Here is a 26,436-nt window from a genome sequence, read left to right as displayed (position 1 = left end):
AGAGCACATGCCTTGCATGCATAAGGCCCTGGGTTCTATCCCCAGCATCCCAAAAAAGCATAATATTAATTAAAAACACATCAAAAATCGGTACAAAATTCATAAATGAGCTCCAAATTTGCCTTTAACTTCTTTCATGAAAATGCTACGTGAAAGCACTTATGTTTAATAAAATATTTCACCTAAGCGAGCATAATTTTTGCAATGAATTTTAGATTTGCTTCTATCACACCAGAATTTTAGTTAAGCGATCATCTACAAAAGAACAAAAAGAACAAAATGAGCTTTAAATGTGAGTTTCTCTGTTGACCACTTTTTCAATATATCTCCTCCTTTCTCTGTCTACAGGTTACTCTCTACTTCTAAGGTTCACCCCAAATGCTCTCCTTCAAGAGCACTTCTTGACCCTAATAAGGAAAACCCACATATTATGCACTGAGCCCATAGAACTATCTGCATTTTTTTTTTCTTTCCTACAGTGCACATTTTCATCAGAAGTAAGGCATGTTAAATACCTATGCACTAGCAATTTTATGTGACATAGTCCTTCCCTTTGCCAAATGATTACTAATTCTGGATTTAAGAACTAGACTAGGGGCTGGAGTGATAGCACAGCAGGTAGGGCGTTTGCCTTGCATGCGGCCGACCTGGGTTCTATTCCCAGTACCCATATGGTCCCCTGAGCTACTGCCACGTGTAATTCCTGAGTGCAGAGCCAGGAGTAACCCCTGTGCATTGCCGGGTGTGACCCAAAAAGCCAAAAAAAAAAAAAAGACCTAGACTAAATAAACCCTATCCAGTGTGTGTAGATTGGGTAGGTGGGGAACTGTAATTAGGACCTGGAGTTATTATTCCATACTGAAATATATAGAGTGATAAATTCCATGAAACATATAGATGGGATCCTGGAGCCAGGGAGCTACTACAGTGAGTACAGCACTTGGCTTTCATGCAGCTGACCTAGGTTTGATACCCAGCACCCATATGGTCCCTCAAGCACCACCAGGAGTGATTTCTGAGCTCTAAGTCAGGAGTAAACACTGAGTACTTCCAGGTGTGACCACAAAACAAAAAGGTTGGGGAGGCGAGGTTTGGAGAAAGGAGAATTATGCAAAGTAGTTTCACTGAGATAAATGCTACTTTTCATGACTTCCTTCTAATAAATGATGTTGGAACACAGCTGCTGGCTACATTCTATTTATATACTGCAAATAAAAATGGGTAACTCCTGTCCTGAGAGGTATATTTAATACTAATCTTCAAATACTGCTTTTTTTTTTACAGAAAAGAAAGCAGTGATATTTCAAAACTTGACACAAATATCTAAAATAAATCCTTACATGTAATATTTTTGGACTAATAAGTTGCAAAGACACCATTTTCAAAATTGGGAGTTTGTTCTGAATTCTGTGTAAGTAAATTCAGTGATCCTATGACAGCGTGAAGATGGAAAACAGTAATAAGAAGGGAGGGAGGCACATTCCACCTTCTCTACACTTTCCCTAGATTAGACAGTGTCCAGGACAGATACTTTAAGAAGGAAGAAAGGAGAGAAAAAAAAGAAAAAGAAAAAAAAGAAGGAAGAAAGGAAAATAATTCTGTTCTCCTAGAGATTCTGGAATTGGAAACCCCAGATTTACCTGTGGGCTATTTCGCTGTTTCTGGAAAGCACTTTCCATCCCTGTTTCTGGACTAGATAGTGGCTACCAAAATCTACCTATTGTGTCATAAGCTTAAAAAAAAAAAGGTTTCACAATAGAAGAGGCTTTACCAGTGTCATAAAGACACTCAGCAATCACACTCTCAGCATTTGTTTTGTCTAAGTATAATTTTGGGATATATAAGGCTCTTCTTTCTCGGGAGTGTGTGTAGAATCTCCAAGCAGAGTGTAAGCTCCTGCGAAAGCTACTGGAGGCAAGAGCCCACTGGGCTGGTTCAGTGTCATGGTTCTAGGATGCTAGGGACCAATATAGCCCCCCACCCCACCCCGAAGTGCTGGAGACCACCAAGACTAGAGCAAGAAATGCTCAGAGTTATACCCAAGGGGAGGCATAGGGATTGGTGGAGGCAAGTGGACAATGGTGAAGGAACTGGTGTCAAAACGCGATGTGCCTGAAACTCAATCATGAATAACTTTGTAAATTCACAGCGACTAAATTTTTTTTTAAAAAATGGTGCAGGGATCATGTGCTGCCGGGATCCAAGCAGCGTCTCTAACCCCTGAACTATCTCCCTAGCCCCTGAGAAACTGTCCTTTCACAAAGGACAAAGTTTACCTTGTGTTGGTAGGAGTAACTAGCATGAGTCATCCACCCTTGAAAAATTTTCCTTCAGCTGACACAATTCCCTCCTTTCCTTCCTTTAGGACCGAACTCATGGTCTTACATAGGCAAGAGATTTACCACTGAGCCACAGTCTTGGCCCGAAGAATGCAAGTCAGGACTAGGTCCCAACTGGAAAACCACAGATGGCTTCTAGCAGTGAGATGCTTTGCAGGTCTAAAACAGAAAAAATGATGCAAATGCTTCAATCAGAATCACTGAACTTCAGAACAAATAGCTTTCATGTTCTCAGGACTGACAAGAGAATGAGCATATTCCTTCTTCAAGAGTTCTAAAGAAGGCCTGTAAATCAGTCACAATACTCCAGGGGGCCAGAAAGGTCTGTGCTTCCTGTGGGCAGGATCTGCAGGGGTCCCTGAAACCCCAGCTCTATTTCTATGTCAAAAGAGACGCTTGCAGAGAGAGAAAAAAAAAGATGCCTTAGGAAGGATTAACAAAAGAAACCAAGAGGCTTTCAGCTTTGCTATAATATTGTTGACTCAACTTGCATGATAAATCTGGAGGCAAAAAAGACCTTGCGATGAACCATGAGAGAATAGCAGCACAAGACAACAGCCCCCACAAAAACAGGTACATCAGCCTCTATGGACACAGGAACTAAGCATGGCAGACGTTCATAATATTAGCTGCCAATCTACTATGGTTAAAATTAGGATTTAAGCAACTGCTCTATGATCTTGAACTAAATGGTTACTAAATTTCTCCAAACTTTTTAAATAATAATAATAGTAACTATGTGAAATAGCTTCCCACACAAGATGCAGTTTTCAATTCCATAAAACACTAGAACTCTTGGGGCTGGAGCAATAGTACAGCAGGTAGGGCATTGTACAGACCCGGGATCGATTATCAGTATCCCATGTGCTCTCCCCAAGCACCGCCAGGAGTAATTCTCGAGTGCAAAGCCAGGAATAACCCTTGTGCATCGCCTCGCTGGGTGTGACCCACAAAGAAAAAAAAACAAGCAAACAAAAAAACAAACAAACAAACAACAACAACAACAAAAAAAACCACTATACTCTTTCCAAAAATGCTGTGGCTTGCTTTGTGGTTACTTTTCTATGTCTTTTCTTCATTCACTTAGCGTGTTCAAATGGATGGAGAAGATCCTTCAAAAAACCCCCTCAAATACATCATATGGGTCAAAATATGCACACATGTCCCTTGGATAAAGGAAAACATGCAAATATCTAAGGGAAGAATTTGAAATATATTTTAAGAAAACACAATTTTGTTACTCAGCAAATCATAGCAAGAAGTACAGATACCGATGCCCACATATGCCATATCCCAAAATAGCTTGTTTTCCTAAGCACCCCTATTTACTAAACTCCCATCACACATCTAAAAAAATACCCACTTAAAGAGGAAGAGATTCAAATGAGGATAATTAGTGTTATTTCTGAGCCATAGCACTATTCTGAAAGACACTGCGTTCACCTTCAATGCAATAAGAAACGAAACAGAACCCAAGTAGCTCTTAGAGACACGGAACATATACATTCTTCTTCCAAATATTATCAAAGTCCATGGAAGATCTGATCTTCCATTTTGACATAAACTACATGTCACCAGCAGGAAAATGAATACATAACTTCATCAAGCTTCAGATCTATTCAAGAGCAGAAAAATCCTTCAGAATTCATGAATAACTTTCAGCTATAATGATTTATAAAATTGTACAAGGTACAATGAAAAATACAAAATTTTATAAACTAATTACCAGCTTCAGAAGAGAGGTGAGGATGGATAGCACAGCAAGAGGAAAGAAAAGACACGCATAAGAAACTGAACACATAGATTCTATTTAGGATTTATCAATCCTGAATTCTGTATTTTGGAGGGCTAGTCATTTACATACAAAATTACAATAAAGTAGGATTTAATTCTTCCAGAGACTACAGGAAAAATAATGAATTTTTGCAAAAGGTCTCTGGAAACAGCAAAAGCATCACCTCATCTTAGATGGTGTGTTCATGATTATAACCGAAAAAAAATTGTCATTTATCTTTTTTCTTAGTCTTTCCCAAAAGAATGAGTTGAATCCTGCCTGATACATTGGCACAACCAGTAGTCAGTGTCTCTTAGTTGTCTTTCATTAAAAAAAAATCTCTCAATTTCTCCCCAAAATCTCTAGCACTGCTGTTCAGGAGGTGAGACTAAAGGAAAGTTTCTTGCTGAGTTCAGTCTGATCCCTAATTTTTAAACCAAGACTTGACAAAGATGCCAGAAAGCAACCTCTGAAACTTCAGGAAACAAGGAGTTACAGAATATCAGAACCAGAAAAGGGAAGAGGAGACAGAGGCGGAGGAGGCAGAGGAGGAGGAGGTGAAAAAGGAAGAAGAGGAGGTGAAAGAGGAGGAGGAGGAGGAGGAGGAGGAGGAAGAGGAGGAGGAGGAGGAGGAGGAAGAAGAGGAGGAGGAGGAGGAGGAGGAGGAGGAGGAGGAGGAGGAGAGGAGGAGGAGGAGGAGAGAGGAAGAGGAGGAGGAGAGAGGAGGAGGAGGAGGAGGAGGAGGAGGAAGAGGAGGAGGAGGAGGAGGAGGAGGAGGAGGAGGAGGAGGAGGAGAGAGGAAGAGGAGGAGGAGAGAGGAAGAGGAGGAGGAGAGAGGAGGAGGAGGAGGAGGAGGAGGAGGAGGAGGGAAGGAAGAAATAGAAGGAAGAAGCAGAAGGAAGAAGCAGTAAAGCAGCAGTCACAAAGCACAGAATTACTTTTACAGAAAGAAGTACTTGCCTGTTCAGGTAATTGTCTTCAATGGAAACCTATGGGACCCTTCTACAGTACCATGCCCTTATGTTAAGGTTTGAAGTGTTATAGGGCTTTTGACTGCCCTCCCGTTGTTCATCGATTTGCTCGAGCGGGCCCAGTAACGTCTCCATTGTGAGACTTCTTGTTACTGTGTTTGGCATACTGAATACTCTCGGTTGCTTGCCAGGCTCTCCAAGAGGGGCAGAGGAATCGAACCCAGCTTGGCCGGGCTGGCTGCATGCAAGGCAAACACCCTACCACTGTGCTATTATACCAAGACTTTGTTATACTAACTTTCTAGAAATATTTTACCAACTTATCTGAAGAAGGCAACATAGCACACGGAATGAGAGAAGGAGAAGCAGCGCACATGAGCGCTTAAGGCCCTGCACCATCCATTCAACTGAAAGTCCTCAGGCAATTGTTTCTCTATCTCTATGCCTTAGGTTCCCATAAACAAAATATGCATAATAGCATAAAGATATTATGGGAGTTGACGAGTGCAAACAGCTTAACAGTTCTTAAGGTTCAAAATTATAGAATTCTTAATAAATGGCAGCTATAATTTTCTATTAGCAAACATTTAATACCTCTATATACAGACACTACTACCGTCATTCTGCTCACAGGCAACTACAAAATTCTAGTTTTTCTCCTGAAGATTTCACCTGTCTCAGAAGTTATATTAAATATATAGACTATGTATATTAGATGATATATCAAAGATGCATATATTTATACTGTGTTTATGACATCATTATTCATGATAAATGCATATATCATAAGACAAAAATAACAATTCATAAAGAGGAAAGGGGTGCTTGGGTTCTAAAAGGGACCTAAAGGGTCATAGAGAGAACTCAATGGACTAGAGCACATGCTTGAAGAGAGCTGGTTTGATTCATGGCACTGCATGGTCCCCAAGCAATACCCCCCAGAACAGGGCCAGAAATAGCTCCTGAGCACTGCTGAGTAAGGGCCAAAAATAAGAAAGAGGGGGCATAAAAGGAATAAAGAAATAGAGAAACATAATCTTACAAACCCAAGAAGGAAATAAAAGCTATGCTCTGTGATGAATGGCATTTGTCTAGGACTGTATGACAGACTTCGCATCCGGGAAAACAAATAAAATAGTTCAGATATCATAAGCCTGTTCATTTGATTTCATATGGCATAGTCATTAAACTGTAATAATGGCATATGTACTCACTAAACTTCTTAGAGTTTCAAATTCAAAACATTGACATCAGTACTTCAGTTTACCTGGCTTTTGACCCTTAAATTGCAGCCCCAGGTCTGATGCCATTTGATACTTTTATTACTATTCTATAAAGGGGAATAGAAAATAAGACTCATTAATTATGAGTGGCTAAAAGATAAGGTAAAGATGAAATCAATACCCAGGAGAAACATGGAACAATTAGAGGGAAAGAGGATTCATACAAATATAAGTCAAAGGTAATCCTGTGTCAGAGCAGAGGAAGTGAAGACCATCTTACTTGTTCAGAAGCAAACTACCTGGGGAAAGGCTCTACAGCGATGTGGAACAAACAGAATCGACAATGAGTCTGGAACACATGGTAAGATGCCTGCTCTCCTTTATTCAAGAGCTAGGAATCATGTTGAGAATTTCACATACAAGGCATATTTAATGGTCATGACAATGCCATAGAGGGTTTCCAGGTATCACACACAAAAATACGAATGCTCAATTAAATTTTAAATAACGAGCATTATTATTTTTATCTTAACGACGACTCATGGGATGTTTGAACATCTTTATACACTCAGAAGTACTTACTGCTCATCTATAATGTAACAATGGGTTCTATTTCACCTGATACCATGAGTTAGGTATTAATGACCTGATTTTATGGTGAAGAGGCTGAGATACAGAGAAAGTAATTTCTCCAAGTCTGGATGGCTACCAGTTAACAAAACATACCTTGTCTTTAAACATCTAACAAGAGAATTTGCATTCATAGCCAATATAGTGAAATGTACTGCACCTCTATAATTATCTTTTTGTGTGTGTGTCTAAATGACCATGTACCTTCCTCCTGCTGATATCCTAACTTGATCATCAAACTCCAACTTGTAGATCACAAGCCTTTTGCCACCTTTTTATGTTCCCTAGTAAGTTTCGCATGACTTTTATTTATATAGTTGTTCTGTCCCTTAACAGGTTTGATAATATTAGAAAGTGCTAAGTACAGATAGTGGTATAAGGCACTCTTTAAATACTTCTCTTTTATAATACAACCTTTGTTTCCTTTGAGAGAAATCTTTTCCGTCACTGTGTGTTTCCCAAGTGACAGAAGTCAAAGAATCTAACTCTGTCCTTTGCCTCATCACCCTCTTCTCAACCAAGGAAAGGGTGCATGGACAAACTGTCTCTCCAGGGATTCAAAACTGGAGTCATATGATGCAAAAATGAAGAACCATGGTAAAGGTTCAAATATTCTAGATAGAAAATTCATTTTTCTTGGTTTCTAGTACTAATTCAAACTGGTTCTCCAGAATTTTCATTTATATCTTCTAAATTTAAGTTCTTCCTTTGCTTAGGTGAAATAATTAGTTCCAATTATACGTAAGCTAAAATCCTTGACTGATCATCACTATCACTGTCACTGACATTCTATTGTTCGTCAATTTACTCGAGCAGGCTCCAGTAGCATCTCTATTTGTCCCAGCCCTGAGATTTTAGCAGCCTCTCCTTACTCGTCTTTACCAATAATTAGAGGCTCTTTCAAAGTCAGGGAAATGAGACCTGTTATAGTTACTGGTTTTGGCATATCAAATATGTCATGGGGAGCTTGCCAGGCTCTGCCTGTGCGGGCAGGATACTCTTGGTAGCTGGCTAGGCTCTCCAGGAGGCATGTATATATATATTTCTCTCTATGATTTGTTGCCTACTGTCTAAACTCCATCAAACATGGTGTGCTAATTATGGAAAATGGGTAGGAAGTATCTTACGATGTGCCTGGAAAGCGGCCTGGAGCATGGCGGCGGTTGGGTAGTGGAGGTCAGCTGCCAGGACTGGGTCCTTGGGGTGGGGAGGGCTCTCGCCCATCCCCTCTGGGGTATCCCAAGTGAAAACAGCCTAGAGTGGAGTCGGATAGCATGGTTGTGGGGGCCTCACTTTATACTCCCATCTGGGAGGAGCAGCTCTGAGTTCTGGAGGGTGGTTGATGAGGAGATTATCTGGTGCCAGCAGGGTTTGGCTTATGGGTGTGAACCCTGAATCACCAGAGACTAGGGATCTCTGCTCCTGGGTCCTGTTGAGTCCAGACTCGAAGGTCACAAAGTTCTGCACTACCTGGGTTCCGTGGGACTTCACTCCTGCATGAAGCTCGGCCCCCGAGTGTCTGGAAAGCAGCCTGGAGCAGGGCGGCGGTTGGGTAGTGGAGGTTGGCTGCTGGGGCTGGGTCCCTTGGGGCAGGGAGGCCTCTCGCCCAAGCCCCTCCGGGGCGCCCCTAGTGAAAACAACCTGGTGTGGCCTGACCGATCATAAATCTTAGATATTACTGTGAGATCCTGAAAGTCCACGTTAAATAGCTTTCTATGCTATTCAAGCAGCAAGGAATACATAGTGATTACAAGGTAGACACTCAAGAGTGCCTATAAACCTGGATGGGAAAAATGAGCTGAGACTGTTCTGGTCTGCAGGCACAGAAAACCTACGAGACTTTTTATTTTCGTACTTAACAACCAGTCTTAGTGGACTTTTAGAGGACATGTCAGGAACTGCGATTATTAAGTTTGTAAAAAGTAGACAGATGACTCAATATGACTAAAGTTTCCATGTTGCTTCTAAGATCTATGACTCACTATGAATAAGTAACTCAGTTGGAAAAGGTGTCGGTAATTTCCCCAAAGAGAGCTATGATGCATTAGTATAAGTACACTAAAAACTAAGATATTGACCTTATAAACTACTGTGCAGAATAAATGTATCTTGAGTCTTAGTACAACCTTTCCAACTTTGCTCCACACAGTCTCAGACATGAATTATATACTATCAACTACATATATTCAATTTTTGATAATTTCAATGATTTATGTGGAGATGATCTTTCCCAAATCCTGAACTCTCAATCCCTAAGAATTCTTTTTACCAATGATCTGGTCCTTTAACCCATTACAGCCACTGGTTTCTCTCCCTGGTCTAGAGCAGTAACAGGACCCCCTCTACATCCTCCTCCATCCCTATCCAAAGATCATATATCCTGCTCCACCATCTCCTACTTCCCAGATTTTTGTCTTATTACCTGAACCCAATAACTTTCCAAGTGTTCTGGAACCTCCAACCAGTCCAGCCTATAAACTTTTCATGGTTCCTCACTCTCTTCATAGCTTCACTTTTCTCTCTGCTAAGCGTAAACGAACATAGAGACTTTTTACAATCATTTCTTCTCACACACCTTTAATTCCCTCTTTCTTTTTTTCCGTGCTCAAGGATCACTCCTGGCAGGCTCAGAGGATCATATAGGATGCCGGGGATTAAACCTGGGTCTGCCAAGTGCAAAGCAAGTGCCTTTACCCACTGTACTATGCTTCAGTCTCCCACCCCACCTCGCCTTCTCTTCTCTTTGGCAAAATCACAACCATCACTGAAGTTAACTCTCTATTTAGCCTGTCTTTACTTGTGCAGCCAAACAACATGGAAGAAAAAAGACACAATCATAGTCCTACTTTAATTTAACAAATGAGCCTTTTGTGAAACTGGCATTCTCATTTCTCTTCTGTCTCTATAACATCATCAGACCATTTCTCCCCTTCTATGCCTCTATTCTTATTCTCATAGATAACTCTCCGACATGATAGATAAATCAAGAAGGCAGAGATCTGAGCCCACTTTTTTGCATGTAGCCGTCCAGTTTTGCCAGCACAATTTATTAAAGAGGCTTTCCCTGCTCCATTTCACTTTTCTTGCCCCCTTATCGAAGATTAGATGATTATATGTTTGGGAGGAGATATCAGTATATTCAACTCTATTCCATTGGTCTGCAACTCTGCCTTTGTTCCAGTACCATGCTGTTTTGATTATTACTGCTTTGTAGTAGAGCTTGAAGTTAGGTAGGTTGATTCCTCCCATTTTCTTTTACCCAAGAATTGCTTTAGCTATTCGTGGGGGCTTATTGTTCCATATAAATTTCAGGAGTGTTTGCTCCATTTCTTTGAAGAATGTCGTGGGTATCCTTATAGGGATTGCATTGAATTTGTACAGTGCCTTGGGAAGTATTGCCATTTTGACAATGTTGATTCTCCCCATCCATGAACAGGGGATATTTTTCCATTTCCTCGCAAAAAAGTGGGCTCAGATCTCTGCCTAACGCTCAGATCTCTGCCTAACGCCATGCACAAAAGTAAGATCGAAATGGATTTATGACCTCAACATCAGACCGGAATCCATAATGTTCATTGAAGACAAAGTTGGCAAAACTCTCCACGATATTGAAGTTAGTGGTATCTTCAAAGATGTCACGCCACTGGCCAAGCAAGTGAAAACAGAGATAGACAAATGGGACCATCTTAAACTAAGAAGCTTCTGCACCTCAAAAGAAACAGTGACCAAAATACAAAGACAGCCTACAGAATGGGAAAGAATATTCACCAAATACACATCCGACAAGGGGTTGATTTCAAGGATATACAAGGTACTGCTTAAACTACATAAGAAGAAATCACCCAACCCCATCAAAAAATGGGGCGAGGAAATGAACAGAAACTTTCGCAAAGAAGAAATCCGAATGGCAAAAAGGCACATGAGAAAATGCTCTACATCACTAATCATCAGAGAGATGCAGATCAAAACAACAATGAGATATCATTTCACACCACAGAGACTGGCCCACATCCACAAGAACAAAAGCAACAGGTGCTGGCGCGGATGTGGCGAGAAAGGGACCCTCCTTCACTGCTGGTAGGAATGCAGGCTGGTCCAACCCTTTTGGAAAACAGTATGGACGATTCTCAAAAAATTAGAATTCGATCTCCCATTTGACCCAGCTATAGCACTCCTGGGAATATACCCCAGAGAGGCAAAAAGGTATAGTCGAAGTGACATCTGCAATTGTTTGTTCATTGCAGCACTCTTTACAATAGCCAGAATCTGGAAAAAACCTGAGTGCCCGAGAACAGATGACTGGTTAAAGAAGCTTTGGTACATTTACACAATGGAGTACTATGTAGCTGTTAGAAAAGATGAAGTTATGAAATTTACATACAAGTGGTACTACATGGAAAGTATCATGTTAAGCGAAATGAGTCAGAAAAAGCGGGATAGACACAGAAAGATTGCATTCATCTGGGGAACATAAAGCAACAAAACGGGAGACTAACACCCAGGAAGGGCTCAGATTAGTACCAGGAATTTTGCTCCATGACTTGAAGGCCAGCCACATGTGCTAGGTGAGTAGGAAGCTCAGATAGAGAAGAGAGCACCAAATAAAGGGTGTTGTGAAGACCCTCCCAGGGTGGGAGAGACATGCTAAAAGTAGTCTATAGACCAAACATGATTGCCACTCAATGCCTCTCTGGCAAAACACAGTACCCAAAAGAAGAGAGAGAGAGAACAGGGGGGAATGCCCTGTCACAGTGGCAGGGTGGGACGGGGGGGGGGGGGGAGGGATGCTAGGACCCGTGGTGGGGGAGGATAGGCACTGGTGGAGGGATGGGTACTTGATCATTGTATAACTGAAACCCAAGCACAAAAATTTATAAGTCTATAAGTGTACTTCATGGTGTTTCACTAATAAAAAAAATGATAAAAAGGAAAAAAAATCAAGAAGGAAAATAACTATTTAGACCTGTAGACCTCTGAAAACCCCCTTCTCACCAATTATCACAGGTTATTTTTGTTGCTGTTGCTTTTTTTTCTTTTTGGGTCACACCTGCCGATGCACAGGGGTTACTCCTGGCTCTGCACTCAGGAGTTACTCCTGGTGGTGCTCAGGGGACCATATGGGATGCTGGGAATCGAACCTGGGTCGGCCGCGTGCAAGGCAAACGCCCTACCCGCTGTGCTATCTCTCCAGCCCCAAACCAGTTATCACAGGTTAACTATGCATGATTCCAGTGCACTTAGCTCTCATTTCCCTTACTGGCGACCACACCACAAACACTCCTCTCCCTGGATCAACATTGTCTAGCTGCTGGCAACTTGCCATTTTGAAAAAGAAACTGTCTTCAGCTTTGTTCTCTTATGGCTATTGTCCTATTTTTTTCACAATCTTTCACAGGAAAACTGTTTTAAAACAGTTGTCTGTACACAAATATCCTAGTCATCTCTTTTTATTCTCTTAAATCTACTTCTAATAGGATATCATGTCTAACACTTTGCCCAAATTGCTCTTATCAAAATGATCACTGATCTTCACTTTACTAAAAATCAATGTCCAATTCTTTGTCTTCATTTTACTTATAACTTTCAGTAACATCCAATCTGGATAACCACTCTTATCTACTCGAGAAATTATCTTTGTTTAACTTCCAAGATGTGTAATTTCTTCTTTTCTGGCTTTGAATAATTATATTTATCATTAATTAGGATAAAAATGAACACACACAATGACCAAAACCAAGGAGAAATGTCACAAATGTCTAAGAAGGAAAACTAAACTGAACAAAAAACACTTAGAACTGGCAAAAATAGGAAGTTTTTGAATAATATTGAAAACTGGCCTACAACTCATAATAATAACTAGTTATAATATTTAGTTTTGACAGAATTGGAAATCTTAGAATTGTAACAGAAACAATAACATAAAAAATTTTTTTAAAAGTATTTAACTTCCAAGACATGTAATTTCTGGTTCCTAATCCTCTTTTTGGCACACTTTCTTGACATCCTTTGCTTTGCCAATGGCTCTTCTCTTTATTATGAGAGTGTCCACTGCCTCTACCTTTAATCCTCAACTTTTATTTATTTACACATGTCCATTGGGTCAGCTCATTCATCTCATGGACTTTTGTTTTAGGGTCATACCTTTGCCAGCTTGGTGCTCACTCCAGAAGTGCTGGAGGTATCATGTGATGTCAGGAACAACCTCCTATTTTATGCCTTCTGGAAGCAAAATATGAGCTTCTGGGCCTTTGGGCATCTCCTCAGTCCTCGTCTCACTTAATCTCAACAAAGACTATTTCTATGTTGACAGAAATGATCTATACTTTCTTACTAGAAACATTTCTCCAACCTTGAAGATGCTTGTGTATTCTCAGCATTATATCCATGATCAAATTGTTGAGCTTGGCCCCAATTGTTGAGCTTGGCTCCAATTCCATGATCAAACCCACCATATCTGCTTCCCCAGTGGCTTCATCTCAAATGATACGAATTCCATGGGCTCAGGCCAAAAACCTTGGTGTCATCTTTACTTGACTGCTTTCTTATCCCATACCCAATCCACTGGGAAGATCTGTTAGCACAGAATATTCAGAACCCAAAACCTCATCATTTCTGTCACCCTGAGTCAGATATCATCATAGCTTGAGTGGGAAATGATGGTGACTTTCTTCTGACCTTCCTCCCTCTGGCCGCCACCTCCTTTCAATTCATTCTCAAACAACAGTGACCCTGTGAAATTAACAGTTGGATCATGGGATTCTTCTTTTTTCAATCTTCTCTTTTCAAGTTCAAAATCCTTAAAAGATGTGTCCTACTGGGTTTCTTACTGATTTGTTATTCCTCCCACCCCCGCACCCCCAATTCAAGATTCATGGGTCTCTATGCTGTTCATCAAACTGCCAGATGCTTCTCAACTAAGGGCCTAAACCAGTCATCCCTCTGCCAGAATAAATGACCAGCTACACAGATTTCTCAGCTCCATCTAGGCTTCGATGATGCATCTCCTTCACAATGCACAAACCCATCACAACCTACACTGACCAACCATTTAAAATTTCGACAGGCAGTGGACAGGGACTAAAATACATATGCAAGGGTCCCCCGAGCATTGCTTGGGAGGCATCCCCTAGAAAATCTTTAAGAGCAATCCTACGAACGATTCTACAGGAATTCTACAACTGATTCTTCCATTTAAAAAAAGTACCAGGTAATTATCCTCTTACTGAGCAGTATATAAAGTATACTTTTATTACATTTGCATATTGCCAAAATGTATGTGCATTTTAAAAAGTCATCCTAATAGCACTTGCAGTACTACTCATGCAAAAAAGGCAGGCAGAACCATTATATTGTAACATGTCATTTATATCACTGTGTGGCTGGAAAAGGTGTTTTAAAGGAAAACAAATGTTATAAACAGAAAAATGGCTAACAAAGATCAATATAATCCTGCCCAACAAATATTTACAGTGTAACAAAGAGAAATAATTCTGTATTCCTCATGTTGAGGTCTTTACAGTGGTGAAATGAGTGGATAATTTTTAAATGTTAAGTGAGAGGGCCTGGAGAGATCATTCAGGGCTTAAGGTTCTGACCTGGCAAGGGATCAACCCTGATTAAATTCCTGGCACCAGATAAGGTCCCCGGAGTGAACTCTGACCACAAGGCCAGGAATAGTCTCCAAGAACCCCTGGGTGTAGCCCAAAAACCAAAATAAAAACTACCATAAAATAAAATATGAAGTGATAATGGAGCAAAACCATTCTAGAGAGAGCATTACCAGTGAAGGCTGAGGGACAGGAAAGAACACACAGGTGTTGAGGACTGGAAACAAGTCAGTGTGACTAGATGAGAAGGCCACACTGACGTGCTAACTTGGCTCATATCCAGTCCCCAGTTACAATGAACTGGTCAAGGGACCTCTGTAGATGCACACTGCAGATGCTTAGATTTAAGGCCACCATCAGTTGACTTTTAGTAAGAAGGATGACCCTTGATAACCAGAGGAGGCCTGACTCAACCCATTGGAAAGTCTAAAAAGCAAGTGGCCAGCAGTGCCAGCTGTATCCAGAGTTCCTGCCTGTCCTTCCTCACACTTCCCTCATAGTGATGCTCAGGCCTGTCTCACCAGCCCTTGCAATCATGGAACAAATCTCTAAGCACATATATCTAAGTGATAATAATTCACTGTGATGATACATTCTACTAGTTCTGCTTTTCATGTTGAACCTTGACAGATAAACTGCAGAATGACATTTAAGGTAGGAGTGGGGACAATGAAGGATGAGAGGCAGTGAAGATAGATAAGGAAGAACTTTTCAACATGCAAAGAAGCTTGATCTTCACCCTATAATCAGTAGGATAAGCAGGGCAAATGGCATAATCAGGGAATAGTTCTGGGTTTGGTCTGAAGAAAATGTCCAGTCAGTAATTAAGAGGCAGAGAGAGATTCTGGAGACCAGAAAAGCATGAAACTTCATGGGAGAGAAAGAAGACCCATCAAAGCAGTCAGGGAGTATTTTCAGATGAAAAGTCGTGGACCATCCCAGTCAGGATAACATAAGGCTCTGCCACTCACAATGGAATAATTAAAGTAGTAACCAGGGCCCCAGGACCAGCTGTGATGGTGCAGAAGAGCTAGAAACCAGAGTGTGTTGGGTTAAAGAGAGGCAGGAAAGTGAGAAAGACCATTTTCATTCAGAAGTTTGGCCTAAAAGGAAAGGAGAAAAGATGGCAACTGGGAAAAAAGGATGCAGTACCGAATTCAATTATAATTCAATCATTTTCATTAGGGGAAGCCTAACCCTTGTCACAGGCAGAAGTTAAAAGGGGAGGCAAAGATGAGTACAAGGACACATTTTCCCAGGAATCATTCAAGGAGGGGTGTCCAAGGCCACCAGGAAAGGGCTGGTCAAGGACAATAATGGAATGATCCTAATCTTCTCAAAACTGGAAGAAAGTGGGTCAAGGATGGGAGTAGATATACTCTATGGATGAAGAACAAAGGGTCAGCATCATTCATACTATTGGCCCCAAGGTTAGGAAACAAGGTTATCAGCGGAGAGAGAAAGGTTGGTAGGCAACAGCTAGCTCTAGGTGGAGGTTTGGTTCAGTTGGGGTGAGTGGCCACCTGCCAGGACATCACCCTGAGGCATAAGGATTACTAAGTTACACTAAATGACTTATGGAATCGATGTTTCTGAGTCAGTCAGACAGGCAGGCTGCCTTATTCATCACTGGCGTTTCTTCCCCATCTAAAACAATGCCTGGAACACAGCAGGCACTTAATACATTTGTGGGATGAATAAATGAATGCTTAAATTGCCGTCTCATCTAAACAAGCAAATAAAAACCTCTTAGTTGGAATTAACTGCTTTAATATAAACTCATTTTAGCATTTTTTAAAAGAGTCACCGATGCTTCCCAGAGCCTTGAAACTTAATGACGCTGGTCTTTCTCTCGCCTGTGCTCAGGAGGATGTGGGCAAGTCAAGTCAGATCACTTCAGACCTCAGAGTGGACCTTTTTAAAAGCTGGATTTGTGCCCTGAATTACCATTGAGCAAAATTTCAAGGAAACAGCCAAGATTATGTTTTATTTTAGTATATGATAAGTTTTGGTATTTGAATGAAGATGGACTCATTTGGATTTTCAGTTAGATTGTACTCTGGCAGGAGGGATGTAACCTTAACCTGATTCTGACAGATCAAGCTTCTTTCTCTCACTCTTTGATTCCAGTAACTTTTACCCCTGACTGATGTGAGTGAAGGGGAAAAAAAACTTAACTGAAATTGTGATATAATTAGATCATCAAAGAAGCATTCAGGCTGGGTGAGGTAGCAGCTTAATGGGCCCTGCAATATTACCTGGGTGGAAAACTCTTGTTTTGCCATTGGTGATTCCAGAAGAGCTGGCCTCCATCTTTATTGACCTTCTGCCTGATGGGAATGAGGAATGCCTGACCACGGGCAGGCGACGTGACCTTGGGCGGCTTGCCACACTTCGCCGTTGATGGATTTGCAAACACTTTTCAGCCCCATGAATAGACAAACTTAAACCTGGAAGGAGAAATAGCACCGTCATACTAAGGAAGTTCAGAATGTCTAGAAGAACAAATTACGTTCTAGCAAAAAAAAATCAGAAAGCTTAAGTGATTATGATTTAAATCATTATCTTTTTTTTTTAAATATTGTTCAAAAAAGCTTCATTGTTTATTTTGCTCTCAGTGTTGGCGCCCTCAAGACTGGCTTAAGCACTGTTTACAATAGCTAGAATCTGGAAAAAACCTGAGTGCCCGAGAACAGATGACTGGTTAAAGAAACTTTGATACATCTACACAATGGAGTACTATGTAACTGTTAGAAAAGATGAACTCATGACATTTACATACAAGTGGTACTACATGGAAAGTGAAATGAGTGAAATATTACTAAGAGAAATGAGTCAGAAAGAGAGGGATAGACATAGAAAGATTGCGTTCATCTGGGGAACATAAAGTAACAAAATAGGAGACTAACACCCAAGAATAGGTGAGATAAGTACCAGGAGGTTTACTCCATGGCTTGGAGGCCAGCCACACATGCTGGGGAAAAGGCAGCTCAGATAGAGAAGGGAGCACCAAATAAAGGGTGTTGGGAGGATCCTCCCAGGATGGGGGATGCATGCTGAAAGTAGACTATAGACCGAAAATGACAGCCACACAATGCCTCTTTTGCAAACCACAGCACCCAAAAGAAGAGGGAGAACAAAATGAAATGCCCTGCCACAGAGGTGGGGGGGGCCTGGGGGGGATGAGGGGTGGGAGGGATACTGGGATCAGTGGTGGTGGAGAATGGGCACTGGTGCAGGGATGGGTACTTGATCATTGTATAACTGAAACCCAAGCACAAAAATTTGTAAGTCTACAACTGTACCTCATGGTTTTCACTAATAAAAATTTAAAAAAAGAAATAACTTGCAAGACAAATATACTCTCCACTGTACAATCTCTCCAGTCCCACTTTGTAGTTCTTATATAGGATGACACATACATTTTTATTTTATCAATATTAATAATATCAAAATTTTTATCCAAAATATGTAAATTAATAGAAGGTTAATACTGAATGGGCTGGAGCGATAGCACAGCGGTAGGGCATTTGCTTGTGTGCAGCCAGCCCGGCAGAGCTGGGATCAATTCCTGCGCCCCTCTCGGACATCCTGGCAAGCTACCAAGAGTATCTTGCCTGCGCCACAAAATCTGGCAAGCTACCCAATATACCAAACACAGTAACAAATCTCAAAATGGAGACATTTACTGGGTCGCTCGAGCAAATCGACAAACAACGGGAGGACAGTGTTTGTTTTTAATACTGAATTTAAACTTATGAAACTTAAATTTAAACTTACCAACTTTTATATTAGTTTGTGAGGATAGCACCAAAATGATGTTTTTTTTAAAAAATGTTTTCAATGTTTACATATAAAATATATTTTCTGTCACCTTAATAAACATAATTATTACCAGGAAAAATAAATACTGGCTCAATGGTTTTCTGCTCCTCAATAAGGGCAGCAAGTGTGACCCTGCCTCAACACATTCAGGACACAGGGAACCCCACCTGTGTTCTGCTGATTTGACTTTTAGCGCTGTAGACACTTAAGTATCTTGGATCTCTGGGCTCGAATTCCTCAAAGTCAGCCTGGGCGCGCATGCACACACACACACACACACAGACACACACACACACACACACACCATGCAGATATTGGTGTATTCCCAACCTTTTGGGTATAATGGTAAACATTCTAATACCAAGGGTTTGGGAACACCTAATTTTGTTGGAGGGTGTGTTGTAGGAGAGTCTATGATAGCATGTCAAATGCTGACCATACTGAATGTTCCCCCTACCTTACCACAACCCTCCCCTCCACACACACATACGCAGTCCCAGAAGAGTAGATTCAAATTCTTTTTTTCTTCTTTGTTTTTCTTTTCTTTGTTTTTAAATACATGAAACAGCTCTGGCCACCACCTCAGGCATCAAGCTAGGATGAACAAAAAACCATAGGCTCTGCCCCTGACGGATGTAAAAGAAACACCACCAATGAGATATCTCTTTGCCCACTGACAGGGGTTTGGGTTCAAATTCTTAAGGGATGTTCACGACATTAAAATTGTGTACCAATTGATACTCATGTTCTATTATGTATGTTCACTCAAAATTTTCAGTTTATAATGACAAGGGTTTTAAGAACAAGGATCCAATAAAGTCAAATGTTAAGTTATTCTCAAAACTCTTGCCAAAATGCTAAACAACTACAACCTATTTGAAAAGCTACCATGATTAGGAGCTATTTCTGGTATATCTTTAACTTCAATACAAATCAAGGCATCTTCCTTGAAAAAGTCATACAAAGGCCAGAATTGAAGACCAAAACCCCAATTTACAACTTTGATGACTTTGGAATTATATACATTTGAAAAACCATTTTATCTGTGACATTTAAAATGAACCCAAAGTAAAAAGAATAGCAAAAGGAACTCCAAATACCCATACCCAATTTCAACAAATTTCAAGATTTTTCCATATGGTTGGAAATAGATTTTTCCTATCTTAATTTTTATCTGTTCCATCTTTCTTTATTTTTGGCTTGCCTTTTCCGTTACGAGTGTTCTTCAAAGCAAATCCCAGGCATCATGTCAACCTCATCAAAAATAATGCTAATTGCATCAATTTACATCAATTTTATAAATATGGATTGTTACATGCAAATGCATAAAAACTATATTAAACAGTTCTCAGTTTAAAATATTCCAAAACCACATATTGCTCAACATTGGAAGTTGATAAAATACCAATTCATTATTCAGAAAACTGGTAAATAAAGGAAAAGAAGCAAGCCTTTAACCTTCCTTTCCTTCATTAATCTTTATTTCCTTATTATGTTTCATGGTAACCAAATAGTTTATGAGAAAGTTTTTACCTACAGAACAACTCCAGCTATTATATTACTGATGGAAAAGAGAATTAGGAGCCTCAGTGAAATATGAAAGGCAATGTAATTTGTTCAAAAAGGCAATTCGAGGACAGAGATGGAATTCAAACTCATGGATGACTGAATACAGATCTGTTCTTTAAAAACAAACTAAGGACAACAGCCAAGGGATGGTGACAACCAAAAAGCCCAACAACAACAATAAGTGGATAAAGAAACTGGTGAATGTAAAATGAAATAATGCACAGTCATAAAGGAAAAAATGACATTTGGACTTTTGGGATATGAGGAAACTAAAGGGAATCATGGTAATTAAGTTAATCAGAAAGAAAATGACAATTATTGAATGATTTCACTTAAACGTGAGATCTAAGATGAGGCCTAGAATAGAAACAGACCCGTGGGCTCAGACCACAGAGTTCTGTTTTACTAGAGAGAATGAAGAGATTGGAGGCATGCGGCTGGGGTCCCACATGGACACTGTGGGCAGAGCTTGGTCATGTGGTGGTGGCCAGGTACGATAACATGTATGTAAAGAGGCATGATGTTGCACACTGTTGTGCGAACCAACATTGCTAAAAAGTGTTAGTAAAATGAAAAGAATAATAAATTCATGAACAGGCTAAGGAAAGGTGTTAGCTATGTTTAATACCTATCAACCAGTGGGATTTAGTTGGGGATTATGTGACTTGGTTGGGGAAAGTTTAGCCAAAATGAAGAACTTAAAGAATGTTTAAAACTTCAGGCAAAAATGAAGAACTGGAATCCACCTTAGGGATTTCCTTATTAACCCACTGTCTGAAAGCCTAGGGCACTAGAAAGGGGGAAAAACAACTGTACTTGGAGGCTGCTGAGAATTCCTTAAGAAACACAGAAGGAAAGAAAGAAAAGGAAAGGTTACTCAGAGGTGAACTGCAAATCACTACCCAGAGGTAACAGCAGATTAAAGAGTTACCCAAGTGGTTTGCTTTTTTTGGGGGGGTAGGTCACACCCGGTGATGCACAGGGGTTACTTCTGACTTTGCACTCAAGAATTACTCCTGGCTGTGCTTGGGGGACCATATGGGACGTTGGGAATTGATCCCTGGTTGGCAAGGCCAACATCCTACCCGCTGTACTATAGCTCCACCCCAAGAGTTATCCAAGTTGAAGGTGGTGCTGGGCAGGGATGTGAACCAGGCCAGTTTGTATTGTAAGAAAGGAGGAATCAGCACTGCTATAGAGTGTGGCTCCTATTTTTAAAATAAATAAAAGGAAAAATAGAAGACCTTTTTCAGAATGAAGCATGGCCAAACTAGGAAATGCAAAGACAAAAACCGAAAGTAGGTAGAGACAAACAGAGGGAGTGTCCAGCCAGGCAAAAAGCCTCCAGGTCCCCAAGGGGCAGCTGCACAGCTGGGCACACCACTGGGCTGCTTTCCTGCACAGCTGCCCTCGCTCTCACGGTGCCACGAACTCGGTCAGTCCTCATTCTCTCTCTCTCTCTCTCTCTCTCTCTCTCTCTCTCTCTCTCTCTCTCTCTGTGTCTCATTCTCTGTTTCTCTGTCTCTCTCTCCCTTTCTCTCTGTTTCTCTCTGTCTCCTTCTCTGTCTTTCTCTCTGTTTCTCTCCCCCTCTCTATTTCTGTCACTCTCTATTTTCTCTCTGTCTCTCTGTTTCTCTCCCCTCTTTCTGTTTCTCTGTCTCTATTTCTCTCTCTCTGTTCTCTCTCTCTCTCTCTCTCTCTCTCTCTCTCTCTCTCTCTCTCTGTCCCCCGCTTCCCACCCTCCATTCCTTTCTCTGTTTTTCTCTTCCTTGAAGCCACAGTGCTTCTACCAGGTGCCTCCTCCCTATTACTTTTTATGAAAAAGAAAAACAACATTGCATCCTCAGTTCCTTGGCTTGGGCCTCTGCACTAGGCTGATTTGCTTGTGGAGTTTGGGGGGGGCGAGGCGAGCTGCATGGCACCCCACAGACCTGCAACATTGCCTGTAACTACCTGCATCCCAAATTGTGAAGAAAACCCCAAATATCACTCCCAGCCCAGTGACTGGTGCCTTTGGTTTTGACAGTTGACTTGAAGAAGCTTTGGTGCAGGCACCAACTGCAGCTGGTGCTACTGGATTCTACTTTCCCTCTCCCCCTCCCTCCCTCCCTCCCTCCCTCCCTCCCTCCCTCCCTCCCTCTATTTCCCTCTCTCGCTTTCTTCCTGGCTCTCTTTCCCTCTTCACTCCTCCCTTTCTCCCTTTTCCTTTTTCTCTCTCCATCTTTCTCTCATTCTTTCCCATCCTCCCTTCCTTTCTCTTTCTTGAACTTGGCATGCAGTTACAGGAGAGGATTCACACCAGGGTCCCCACCTGTCCTCGGATTATCACTGTGAGCTCTCCCACTGGCATCCTGGGATATTTTTTAAATGTTTACAAATACCACTACTGAAGTTGCTTTGTAAGGATCTGTCACCAAGATTCCTGTTCTAAGACCACAGGCCGAGAATCTGCGCCCTTGAGCTTGGGAAATTTCCCTAGATCAGAGCCCCCATGCCAGGTGTCCCCATGGGAGACTCTGGCAGCCTGTCCCTGAGCGTGCAATCTCTTCTCTGCAGCTCAGTTGCCTGTGTCCCTCTGGCCAGGACAAATACCATCCTGGCATCCTTCCCCTACATCACCCTCCCCACCACTGCGACATTCTCTACTTCTCCCCAGAAGTGCATAATGAACATCAGTAGGCATTATGCAGATTCCTGAGAGGCCTAGGGATGAGGCTCCGTGGAAGAGTGCCTGCCTTACACACACACACGAGGCTGAGTTCAATCCCCACAGCACCATCCCCCAGGGCCCATGTGCCAAGCCAGCACCTCCCTGTGTGCTCCCCGCGTCACAACCAGGTATTGGAGCCCTGTAACCAACTGTGCAACCTGTGGGACCACCAGTGTGCACGACCCCTCCACCCACACACACAACAGTGAGAATATTCAATCACGAAAAAATGTTTTAAGAAGAAATTAAAAGACTCCAGAAGAATACAGGCAGATCTGTAGGAGGTGAAGGGAATGAGAGAGCTGCTTGAGTGACTACCCCTAGGTCTGTGCTGTCTCAGCCTCCAGATATGGAATAAATCATCTCTCTAAAAACGCTCCTTCTCAGCCCTTTACAGAGGATCACCGGGCCAAAGGGACCGGGGCTGTGACTCAGCATGAAACTCCCAGTGCTTACATAACTTTCTTCAAGGAAGCACAAAATGACAGATAGGAGAATAAAAACTACACAGTGGAAGTACATGGTATTAGGTTCTTGAAACTGTTGAATTCCATGTTTTAAAATATATCATAATATAGAGCTGAAGAGAGAAAATAGTGGAGAGCTTGCCTTGCATGCAGCCAATCTGGGTTCAATCTCCAGCATCCCCTATGGTCCCCTGTGTCCTATTAGAGGTGATCCCTGAGCAAAACCAGGATGTGATCCAATTCCCCCGAAATAAATAAATAAATAAATGTAATGCAGATCATGGTAAATGTTTAAAATGTAATTCATATCGCCTTTCCAACTCAGCTGAGAAGATGAAGATCGGGTAACTTTTCCAATCTTCTCTCCTTTCTGACTCAACTTCTCTTTGCAAAAATATATATTTTTAAATTTAATCACTGTGATTTCTAAAGACATCAAAGTAGAGTTTCAGGTAGATAATGTTTCAACTCTAATCCCAGTGCCAGAGTCAGCATCATCCCCCTCCCTCAGTTTACCTCCTTAACAGACACATTTGAAGTTGTGTGTTTTTTTTTAATTGATTCACCGTGAAGTGCAGTAACAAAGTTTTTATGTTTGAGCTTTGATCATACAATCATCAAACACCCATTCCTTCACCAGTGTACGTTTTCTACCACCAAAATCCCCAGTACCCGCCCCCCCACACACACCCATTTCACACCTCCCTCTGCCTGTGTGGTAGGCAATTTGCACAATACTCTCTCTCTTTCTCTACTTTAGTTACCTTTGATATTTCAAGACCAGTCCCACCACCACTCATACCTGCTGAAAAGGCAATGCTAGGCAATATGTTTTGCACTGCTTGTTATGGATACAATATAATGTTATATCATGGTCCTCCTGTTGTTCATCGATTTGTTCGAGCAGGCCCAGTAACATCTTCATCGTGAGACTTGCTGTTACTGTGTTTGACATATGGAATACGTCATGGGTAGCTTGCCAGGCTTTGCTGTACTGGCAAGATACTCTCAGTAGCTTGCCGGGCTCTCCGAGAGGGGCGGAGGAATCAAACTTGGGTCAGCAATGTTGGCTGCGCGCAAGGCAAACGCCCTACCACTGTGCTATGGCTCCAGCTCATAATGTTATATATAACAATACAATATAATGTATCCATTATACCATATAATACAATATACTATATTATACAATACAATACAATGTCGGGAGGCATTGGAATAGAAAAGAGACCACCATGACAAAGAGAGTTGGAAATGATCACTCTGGATAGGAACTGCATCCTGAAAACAGGTAAAGGAACAAACAAGACAACCTCTCAGTATCTGTATGGCAAACCATAAAACCCAAACACACACACACACACACAACACAGAGAGAGAGAGAGAGAGAGAGACAGACAGACAGACAGACAGACAGACAGACAGAAACAGAGAGGGAGAGGGAGAGACAGAGACAGAGAGAGATAGAGAGAGACAGAGAGACAGAGACAGAGCCACAGCCACAGAGACAGAGAGATAGAAAAACAGAGACAGAAACAAAAAGAAGGAAAATTCCTGCTATAGAAACAGGCCAAGGGGACAGTGCCGTGAGGGAAACTGGGGATATTGCTGGTGGGAAATGTACACTAGTGGAGGGATTGGTGTTGGAATAGTGAATGACTGAAACCCAACCATGATCAGTCTTGTAACTCTATATCTCACGGTGACTAACAAAATTAAAAAAAAAAATAGTGAGAGCCCTTCATTATCTTCTACCTATCAACACCCCCCTTCAATCTTCATTCTCACTCCTGAGACCACACCGTTATAAACACTATTGCTTCTGTCCATGTGCATTTCAATGATTTCTTTAGTCCCCACGACACTAAGACCTCTTACTATGTCACCTCCCTCTACATTTCCCCTGCCCCCCCCTCCAAAGTCTGTTTCCTCTGAAGGAATATATAAGAGTTTCCAAGAGCTGTCCCAATAAATTGCCACAACTCCGGTAGCTTGGAACCACAGAAATCTATGATCTCTCTTTATTAGGCATGCTCCAATCGGAAGCAAAGGCAGTGGGAAGGCTGGGCTTCCGGGCAGAGTCAATTTCTTGTTACTTTTAGCTTTGTCTCAATACCAGGATTCCTACGTGTTTCTATTCATCTCTATACTACTATCACCCCCTCATCTGTCTCTGATTTCCTGTGTCTCTCTTATGAGAATTCTTGTGTGATGGTACTTATGATCCACCTGTATAATGCAGGACAATCATCTTCATCTTAAGATTCTTAATCACATCTACACATCTCTTTTTCAACAAAGGTTGCACTCTCAGGTTCTATAGGTCTGGATTCGGGTGCATCTGGACATGGATTAACACTAGTCTACCAATGGGTATATTCCAAGTTTTCACTTTGGTCTTCTCTTTCTACCCATCTTCTCCCCAGATAACCACGAACACTCCACATTTGCAGTGCTCTTCTACTCCTGGCTCATGCACTCAGGAATTACTCCTGGCAGTGCTCAGGGGACCATACAGGATGCTGGGAATCAAACCCTAGTCAGCTGTGTACAATGCAAACGCCCTACCCGCTGTGCTATTACTCCAGCCCCAAGGGCTCCATATGTTTTAAAGATTCAGTTTGTTTGTTTGTTTGTTTGTTTGTCTTGGCAAGGGCACACCCAGTGGTGCTCAGGACTTATTCCTGGTGCTGTGATCAGATATATCTCTTGATGGGCTTCGGAGATCGTGTGTGGTGCCAGGGATTGAACCAGGGTTAGTTGCATGCAAGGCAAGCACCCTGTCTACTGTACTATCTTTCCCACCCTAACTACTCAGCTTTAACCACCCAGCAGAGAAGCAATCCAGAGTCTTCCCTTCCCAGAACACTCACAAGAACCTGAAGATAATGGTAGGGGAGGCTGACACTGGTAGTGGGATTGGTGTTAACGCTTTTGCACAAAATTCTATTACAAACATGTTTATAAATCAAGGTGCCTAGATCTTAAATTTTTATTTGGAAACAAAAAAAATTCTCCTGGTTATTCCTCAGGCTTGGGTCTATTTTGTCAAACATTCTGGGCCTTTCCCAATATTATTTGTTAGCTTCCAAAAGAAGTGTATAAATTTCAGAGATATAGTACAGTGAGCAGGGCACACAGCCTAACCAGGTTCAATCTCTGGCATCCCTTATGGTTCCCTGAGCATCACCAGGAGTGATCCTTGAGCAAAGAGTCAGAAGCAAGTAATGAGCACCACCAGATATGGATCAAAAAAAAACAAGAAAGAAAGGAAGGAAGAGAGGGAGGGAGGGAGCGAGGGAGGGAGGGAGGGAGGGAGGAAGG

The 26,436-nt window shown here is 41.6% G+C and overlaps 1 protein-coding gene and 1 pseudogene across 4 annotated transcripts in view; both read right to left on the bottom strand.

Moving 5' to 3' along the window:
- The window catches only part of ANO4 (anoctamin 4), a 448,648-nt gene that overhangs the window by 217,789 nt on the left and 204,423 nt on the right, over window positions 1-26,436 (bottom strand). For all 4 annotated transcript variants that reach the window (XM_056116873.1, XM_056116883.1, XM_056116889.1 and 1 more), the window contains one exon: window positions 16,803-16,994. In XM_056116873.1, the coding sequence (XP_055972848.1) occupies window positions 16,803-16,994 (192 nt within the window). The remainder of the gene's footprint in view (window positions 1-16,802; window positions 16,995-26,436) is intronic.
- Window positions 18,913-19,054, bottom strand: LOC130029404 (uncharacterized; annotated as a pseudogene).

The sequence above is a fragment of the Sorex fumeus genome, unplaced genomic scaffold (assembly GCF_029834395.1).
Source record: "Sorex fumeus unplaced genomic scaffold, SorFum_2.1 ptg000003l, whole genome shotgun sequence".
NCBI lineage: Eukaryota > Metazoa > Chordata > Mammalia > Eulipotyphla > Soricidae > Sorex > Sorex fumeus.
Note: the sequence above shows the minus strand (reverse complement) of the source record. Positions and strands in the feature narration are given on the sequence as shown.